Here is an 8,529-nt window from a genome sequence, read left to right as displayed (position 1 = left end):
CCCCGGACCTCTTTCCTGACTGAAGAGCCTTCTCTTTGATGGGGAGGAAGGGTAGCTGGACAGCGATGCCTGCTCTCCTCTCCCTGGTGTGATGCTGCCTTCCTCAGGCTGAGGGTTTAGTCAGCCTCCCCCTGCCCCTCCTCAATCTGAACATGGCTTTAAAGGCTTTCTTTTCTTTTCTTTTTCTTTTAACAGGAGTGGGAAGAGCATGTTATGTTCCCAATCTCAGGTCAACTTGAGGCTTATCCCTCAAAAAAAAAAAAAAAATACTGTTTAAAGCTGTCCACCAGAGACCAGCCTGCCTTCTCCGATGCCCCCAATCTCCACACCACCCAGCCACCCTCAGACATCCCATCTTTCTCCAGTATCACCTGGAAGCTCTGTCACCCTTTCTCCCCTGTTCCACCCCACTCTCCACTTCCAGGCATTCCCCAAAGATGATAATATGCCACCTTTGCCTGGCAGAGACACTCTCCACTCACCCTTCTGCCAGCCCCAGCCCCTCACTCCAAACATCACCTCATGCCCGGTGCCCTTCTCTTCACTGAGCCAAGAGGAGACAGCGTGCTGGGGGTTGGGGCTCAGCCTCTTTATTTGCCAGCAGGGAAGGGAGTAGCCAGCTCTCACTGGAGGGGAGAATATCGGGTGTCTAGGGGACAGCTCCAACCCATAGAGCTGGGGGTGCACCCTGAAGAGGGGGAGGGGCGGGCACGCCTGCCGCCTTCCTCCCAGGACACTCCCAGGACACAGCGACGCTGCCCCTTCACTCCTCCTCTTCATCTTCTTCTAGTGGTGGCCGAACACGCTTGAAGAAGCCAACCTGGGGGCGCACAAGGGCCGGGGACAGGGTGTAAAGATGATGGGTGGGCCCCAGAGCAGCAGTTGAGGAAGAATTCTAGAAAGCAGCCAGGCACGAGGTCCTTCCCTGGACCAGCACAGAATCGGATCCCACTGCCAACACAGATGGCCGCCGGCCCCACTCAGAGAGAATACACGTAACGAGTTGCTTTTTTGTTTTTTTCCCTTGACGTTTTATCCTTTCTTTTAACGTTTATTTATTTATTTTGAGGGGGGCAGGCAGAGAGAGAGAGAGAGAGAGAGAGAGAATCTCAAGAAGGCTCTGCGCTGTTAGCTCAGAGCCTGACATGGGGCTCATTCCCACAAACTGTGACCTCATGACCTGAGCCGAAATCAAGAGTCAGACACTCAACTGACTGAGCCACCCAAGCACCCCCACTCTTGACTTTTTCTTAAATATTGGCGATTGTGTATCTCTCTGTGACTCTAGCACACAATATGTATTTGATGATTTTAAGTCTTAACGCATGATTTTCCCTAAAAGTACCATGGCTTCCCAGAGCTTGAACACTTGAGCGAGTTTGAGAACAGCCCTCCTGGCACAGAGGAGGAAGTGACCCACCAGGGCCTCCCGGGTCTCCCACCTCAGTCAGGGGGAAGGACAGAGTCAGGAGGAGGTGAGCCCTGTCTTTCTCAGCAGCCAGGGAATTCCTGAAGGCAGGACTCACTCCCTGTGACTCTTCCTGTCAGAGGGGAACAGACTGAAAAGGCCTTAGGATTTCAGGGGCCACCTCTTCCAGAGGTCTGTGCCCTGGAAGAGGTCTTCTGGAGAATGAGACTCTAATTGTAGAGATGTGAATGGACCCGAAGTCACCATCTCTCTCTGCCTCCCTGTGAGGTAGGGCAGGGCCAACTGTGTGCCCTCCTGGGGACCCCACTCTCCCTTCAGGACTTACCTTCCACATGGCCAGGACCAGGACCGTGAGCAACAGCAGGCCGCCCAATACGCCTAACAGCACCCACCAGATTGGAATGTCTCTCTCCTCCAAGACACGAAGCAGCTGCGTCTCGACCTGAGGGCAAACCCATGTGTCTTCTCAGTCACCCTGACACCTGTCTTTCCCAAAGACTCAAACTTGTGGGATGCGCATCTCTGAGCCAGCCACCTACCTGTGCCGCTCCTCGGACCCAGGGGTGTCCCGCCCCCATCCTGCAAGGTGCAGACACTTGGGAAGACAGTGGGTCCTGCAGGGCTCCTGTCCCCTGCCACCATGGGTCTATACTCACCGTAAATTCTCCACTGGGCAGGCTGAGGGCGGGCACAGAGTAAGGAAGGGAGGAGACGTTGAACCAAGCTTTTGACTTTAGCACGAACTGATCCAGTGGCCTCTGAATGGGGTGGGGGTGAAAGCCATTTACGTGAGTCTATTGGTTGTAGGAGTCCTGGCCCCAGCTTCCCCGCTACCTTGGAGTCCTGCCCTTGGCCTAAGCCTGGCTCCTCGAAAATAAGCCTTGCCTTCCCTCTCTCTTCACCACCCCCCCTCCATGCCCTATCTCTCCCCAGAACAAACTTGGTCCCCACCGCCAGAAAGCCCCGCCCTCCAGCATCTGCCCCCACCTGCTGGAGGCTGGGCAGCCACAGGAAGGCCAGCACCGTGACCATGGCCCTCTGCCCTCGTGCCATCTCCTGTAGCTCACACTGCACCACTGTACAGGGCACTGAGTCGCAGCTCTAAGGGGATGAGTCATTAGTTCCCAGCCCCTCTGACCCCTCACCCCAAGGACCCAACAACAGAGAGGGGCAGGGGGGCAGGGAGCTCCAGGCTCCCTCTCAGGAAGGGCCTCAGATTCAAGCATCTGACGTTGTCTCTAAATGGGGTTGCTCACATCGTTCCAGAAATGCGAGGAAGGGCCGAGAAGAAGTGGGTCATCATATAGTGTTCAATACCCAGAATTTTTGTAACTCTGCTTTGGCATTTCTCCATTTTCTTTAATGTACCAGGAACCTTTGAAAATTCAAATATTCCCACCCGGCCCAGACACAAGACCAGCTCAACCCTTCATATTCATTTGGAGTGTTCCGTGGGACCAAGGTGGCACACCCAAGGCCCACATCACACTGCCAACCGCTCTCCCTGCTTCCCAGAGCCTCTGTCCCCTGGGTTCCAGGGAAGAAGCCCCAGCTGCAGACCACAGAGTTTGCTCACCAGGTGAACTGGATCCTGAAGCCTGGAGGGCTGGTTGGACCCTGGCAGGAGGGCCTGTCTGCGGTCCCGCTTGTGATGCCCCGTGTAAATGGGGGAAGGGCTGGGGGTAGGCAGCCCCCAGTCCAGCTGGGGAGGCAAAGAGCAGTCAGTCGGTCCCGAGCACCGATCATCTCCCCACCCTCCCAGAGGGGCCCTGGCTGCTGGGCTGGGGCCTCACCCACAGCTGTTTCTTCCACCCAGGCTCTCACCTTGAGGGGGTTAGGAGCCGGCTGTGGGGAGCATTGAAGCCCCCCCTGAGGCTGTATATCCAAGATGTAGAGCAGGTCAGAGGGCTGGGACTGGCTGGGAAAGCTAAGGCTGAGGTGGAGGCCACTTACAGTGCTGGGGCCATTGTTATGGAGCTGGTGGGTGGTGATGGCAGATGTTAGGTAGCTCGGCACCTAGTGAGTGCGTAGCTCCTGGGTACCCCCCACCCCAGCCTGGGCCCCAGGTGGTCCTTGGTACCTCATAGGTGTGCTCAACTTTGGGGCCCCAGCTGTCCGAGCTGTTCTCCCCGTTGCCTTCTTCCGCCACCATCAGCAAGGAGGCTGGAAAGGAGTTCCTGCAGTGGCCCAAGCCCCCAGGGTGAGCTTGAGCACCTGACTTGCCTGTAGGGCTTCCCCCCAGGCCCTCTGAACCTTCGGGTCCTGCCCGAGATCTCCCTGATCTACCCCTGGTCTCACCCTTGCAGTTCCATGTGGGCCTTTGCCCGGACTGGTACATCCAGCAGCACAGCCTCGCTGTTTGGATTCTGGCTATTCTTGCTGGAGGGGAGGGGACAGGAGAAGCATGTCAGGGACACCAGCCCAGTGAACATCAGAACTCTCTGGACGGGGCCAGAATTTCAGAAGCTTCAGGAAGCGCTAACTCCACAGGCAGCATGCCACACTGAAGTTAGACCTGGGTAAGAACTTCCTCTAGGGCTCCAAGACTCAGAAACAAGTCTCTGGGGGAAGAAAGGGAACAAGGATGTCTGAAGAGCAGGCATCCCAGAAGACCCTTCTGGAAGGAGAGCATCTCAGGGTCTCTGCATTGGGATCAGATAGGGGAAGGGTGGTGGGTAGGAATGCTCCCCTGCCCATACCTTCTGATCTGCAGCCAGAAGGACACACGCTCCCCAGCCTCTTCCAGGTCCTCCACGCTCACCAACATCGTGATTCCTATCTGAGAGAGAGGGAGGGCCAAAGTCACGGCCCAAATGCCCACTCTGGGCAGCCTTGTCCTGAATGTGGCCTCCAGTTTCCATCCTCCAAGTCACCATCGTTATCTCAGAAGCCCACTCAGAGAGGGAAAGTCACTCACCCAAGAACGCAGGGAGTGTGAGGCCCAGGATTCCAGCCCGGGGCTATATGACTCCAAAGCCAGCCCCTAAAGCTCGGCTGTGTATGAGCCTCTGGTGGAGCAGACCCAGCACCCACGACTCGTGCCTCACCTGGGCATTTTTCTTCATCGGGTTGCCCAGCTCACACAGCACCACCTTGGTCTCATTCTCCTTCTTCTGGTTACAGATGAGTCTCTCAAAGCCCTTCAGGAAGGTAGTTTCAAGAAAGAAGATGGTTGCAGAGCATCCCATATATATTTAAGCTCCCTTGGAAAGTCTGGAAGAGACTTGTGTGCAAGGGTGCAGAGAGGGGTGCCTTGGGGTGGGAGTCTGAGGGACTGTCACGTTCTTCCTTGTGTCTCACAGTAGCACCTGATCATTTTTTATTAATTTTATTAATGTTTATTTACTTTTGAGAGAGAGAAAGAGAGAGCACAAGTGAGGGAAGGACAGAGAGAGTGAGACACAGAATCTGAAGCTGGCTTCAGGCTCTAAGCTGTCAGCACAGAGCCTGATGCGGGGCTCGAACTCACGAACCATGACATCATGACCCGAGCCGAAGTCAGACACCTATCCGACTGAGCCACCCAGGCGCCCTGCGCCTTATCATTTTTTTTTTTAAGTTTACTTATTTTAATTTTTTAATTTTTTTATTTAAAAAAAATTTTTTTTCAACGTTTTTTATTTATTTTTGGGACAGAGAGAGACAGAGCATGAACGGGGGAGGGGCAGAGAGAGAGGGAGACACAGAATCGTAAACAGGCTCCAGGCTCCAGGCCATCAGCCCAGAGCCCGACGCGGGGCTCGAACTCACGGACCGCGAGATCGTGACCTGGCTGAAGTCGGACGCTCAACCGACTGCACCATCCAGGCGCCCCTTACTTATTTTATTTTTGAGAGAGAGAGAGAGAGAGGCAGAAAGAGAATCACAAGCAGGCTCTGCACAGTCAGCATAGAGCCTGATGCAGGGCTCAAACTCATGAACCATGAGATCATGACCTGAGCGCAAATCAAGAGTTGGTCGCTTAACTGAATGAGCCAGGCACCCTGGGCAACTTATTATTTTTAATGAAATTTTGGGAAATAAAAATACAAAAACATTACATACAGGATGCTTCCATTGTTAGAAACTACATCAACAAAATAAAAAATAAATACATGCCCATGTTAAGTGTCTGTGGAGGCTAAGAAAAAAGACTGAAAGGAAATCCACCAAATGTTAACAGAAGTTTCTGCTAACATTTCGTACCTGAGCCATTTGGGGTTTGGGTTTTATAATAGAGCCCTTGGATTTTATGCCATTAGCAAAAAAAAAAAAAAAAAAAAAAAAAAAAATCAGTTTTACAGCAATGCATAAGAGAAATGGGGGGGTTCTCAGGTGGAAAATGAGAGTCAAGGCTCTTGCACCTCCCAGGTCCCCAGCAATGCCCCTGGGTGGGGCCTCACCTCAGTGTTGCCGATGGCCCTCATGTAGTGGGTACCTGGGGGCAGGTGCACAACCAGCTCGGCCTCGTAGGCCCCCTCTCCCTCATTGACTGCATCCATCTGTAGCTCCAGCATATTGTCAGCTCCAATGAGGAGTGGGGAGCCCGTCCTGTGAGGACAAAGGAGTTACAAAAAAAAAAAAAAAAAAAAAAAAGCAGAGGAAGCTAGGTCCAGGCCCAGGATCTGGGAAGGGGTGAGGACAGAGTATCAGGCCCCCCGGGGGGGCGAAGGGGTGTCACGGGGCAGATGGCCTCCTCACACGTTGGCGGTGAGCTGGAGCTGGGGGACACACAGATCATCCTCTCCGCAGTCCAGGATGATGCGGGTCTAAAAGAGGCATGTCAAGATGTGTGGGTGAGCTGGGGGGGTGGGAAGTTTGCGGGTCACATCGGAACTTAGGGAATTAGGTCCAAGAATGAAAAGGAGTTTGGAGCTGACGTCAGGGCTTGGGGATTTGCATCAGGGTTTGGGACGATGTCAGGATGGTGACATCAAGGTTCATGCGTTTGTCAGTGTTTAGAGGTAACATCAACAACACTTGGGACCTGTGTCAGGGTGTAGGGAATTTTGAGATTTGGAGGTTTTTCATTAGGGTTTGGCGTGACAGCACAGATGAGAGGTGACGTCAAGATTGCGGGGTTCACATTATGACTTCGACACTAACCCTAACCCTGAGCAGGGGTCCTGCACCTCCCTTGCCTGCTTCCGCCCACCCCCACCTGCTTCTGGACATGGGTGTCCCCATGAAGCACGAGCTCGGGGGCTATTCCGTCCTTCTCGGGCTGCAGGGACACATTGAAGCTGAGTACGATGGGGCTCAGCTTGTCCCGGAAGTCAGCCTCATCCTAGGGAGGGGACAAGAGTCAGACTGTGCACCCTGCTATACGTGTCCCACTGACCACCCCCGTACCCACAGCGCTCAGCCCCGTGCCCCGGGGCTGGACGGACAGGCTGGCGCACCCAGCCCGGCCCATCCCCAGCCTGGCGTACCCGGAGGAAGACCATGGTGGAGTGGCAGATGGGGCTGTGCCTCCCGCCCAGGTCCAGATGCAGGGTGGTGCCCGCCTGTTGAGAATTCAGCAGTAGCACCCGCCGGCCCTGGCGAGGCTTCTGCCGGTCCAGCTGCAGCTCAGCGTGTAGGGCTGGCAGGGCGAGCAGGGAGGGTCAGAGTCTCCCTGGCCAGCCTCCAGGGGAGCCCAGGACCACCTCCCTCCTGTCCCCACCACGACACTCACGCAGCTTCTGAGGAATGCTGTGCCCAGTGACTCCTACACACATCTGGATGTTAAAGCTGCAAAGATGTGAGTTGGGCTCAGGGGCTAGGATCCCTCAAGGTCCCAGACCTTGCCTGGGCCCTGCCCTCCGTCTCCTCACCAGCTCACTGGTGTCTGGGTCTGGGGCAGGACACAGTTCTTCACAGCAGGATTCAGTGAATCTTGTACCAGCAGCTGCACATTGGCCATCACCACTGGCTGAGCTCTGGTGGGATGGGGGCATGCTTGCCATTATCCCTTCCTGAACTGGTATCCTCTGATGGTGTGGGCCCTCCGCCACCACGCCCCTAGAGCCAGCACTCACCTGTACACAACCACCTGGTTAGCCCCATAAGCTCCTACCAGTAGGTCTATAGATATTGGAGGGGTCAGAATCAGCAGTTAGAGGGGGCAAGGGTGCTCATCACCTCTTTCCCAGAGTTTCCCACACCACTGCCTCCGCTGAGTTTTGGCCTGGCCTCGCCTGGCCTCCCCTGGCCTCCCAGCCCCACAGAGGGGTCAGACGCTCAGTGGGGCAGAGGCCCCTGACTGTATTTTTCAGCATCTCCAGCTAATGCCCAAGGGCCCTTCCTGGCTAGCCGGAGGCATTCCAGGGGCACCTGGGTATCCGTTGTCATCGATGTCTGTGGCACCTCGCAGGGAGAAGCCGAAGCCAGAGCCTGTGGGGAAGGGGCTGTCCAGGATCTGGGAGGGGCGTGAGCTAAGCCCCTCACTCTGACCCAGGAACACCAGCACTTGGCCCCGACCACTGGGACCCCCGTAGGGGGCGGCCACTGCAACATCTGGAAGAAAGGGAGGGGCTGTTTGTTACAATTTTCTCCAATTTTTGTTTCTTATCCAGGCAGCCCTGAGCTCCTTCTCTGGGCAGACGGCAGGAGACCGTGAGAGGGATACAAAAGTCTGGTGCAAGGAAGCAGTTGTCCTGCCCCTCCAGGAGTTTATCAGTGAGTACAAAAGAGACCCATCAACTAGGATTATTATAAACACAGTAGCAGCCTTTGATAGCTATTGAGAAAATTTATTGACATGATTTCATTTAATCCTGAATTAGGCATTGTTATTCCCATTATTTTTTAAAGACTATGAGAAATTACTTTTTTTTTTTAGGTTTATTTATTTATTTTGAGAGGGAGAGAAAGAGCACAAACAAGCAGGGGAGGGGCAGAAAGAGAGGGAGAGAGAGAATCCCAAGCAGGCTCCGAGCTGTCAGCACACAGCCTGATGGGGGGCTTGAACCCACGAATCATGGGATCATGACCTGAGCCAAAATCAGGAGTTGGATGCTTAACTAACCAAGCCACCCAGGCACCCCAGACATTATTATTCTAATTTTAGATGGAAAAACTGAGTCCCAGAAGAGTAAATAATCAAGACCAATGAAGAAATGGCTCCCTCTTCCCCTAGG

The 8,529-nt window shown here is 54.4% G+C and overlaps 1 protein-coding gene across 1 annotated transcript in view; it reads right to left on the bottom strand.

Moving 5' to 3' along the window:
- Positions 1-568: 568 nt before the first annotated feature.
- Positions 569-8,529, bottom strand: part of ITGA2B (integrin subunit alpha 2b) — a 14,720-nt gene continuing 6,759 nt past the window's right edge. The window contains exons 13-30 of the mRNA XM_058703681.1: positions 7,724-7,906; positions 7,429-7,474; positions 7,225-7,329; positions 7,086-7,141; positions 6,841-6,992; positions 6,570-6,695; positions 6,110-6,177; positions 5,812-5,959; positions 4,477-4,569; positions 4,129-4,208; positions 3,728-3,808; positions 3,510-3,606; positions 3,254-3,406; positions 3,006-3,131; positions 2,417-2,530; positions 2,086-2,187; positions 1,755-1,871; positions 569-820 (exon numbers count right to left, since the gene is read on the bottom strand). Of these exons, the coding sequence (XP_058559664.1) occupies positions 764-820; positions 1,755-1,871; positions 2,086-2,187; positions 2,417-2,530; positions 3,006-3,131; positions 3,254-3,406; positions 3,510-3,606; positions 3,728-3,808; positions 4,129-4,208; positions 4,477-4,569; positions 5,812-5,959; positions 6,110-6,177; positions 6,570-6,695; positions 6,841-6,992; positions 7,086-7,141; positions 7,225-7,329; positions 7,429-7,474; positions 7,724-7,906 (1,904 nt within the window). The 3' untranslated portion in view covers positions 569-763. The remainder of the gene's footprint in view (positions 821-1,754; positions 1,872-2,085; positions 2,188-2,416; positions 2,531-3,005; positions 3,132-3,253; positions 3,407-3,509; positions 3,607-3,727; positions 3,809-4,128; positions 4,209-4,476; positions 4,570-5,811; positions 5,960-6,109; positions 6,178-6,569; positions 6,696-6,840; positions 6,993-7,085; positions 7,142-7,224; positions 7,330-7,428; positions 7,475-7,723; positions 7,907-8,529) is intronic.

Source organism: Neofelis nebulosa, chromosome 16, assembly GCF_028018385.1.
Source record: "Neofelis nebulosa isolate mNeoNeb1 chromosome 16, mNeoNeb1.pri, whole genome shotgun sequence".
In the NCBI taxonomy this organism is placed as follows: Eukaryota; Metazoa; Chordata; class Mammalia; order Carnivora; family Felidae; genus Neofelis; species Neofelis nebulosa.
The sequence above is the reverse complement of the archived record's forward strand: the minus strand, read 5'-3'. Positions and strand labels throughout refer to the sequence as shown.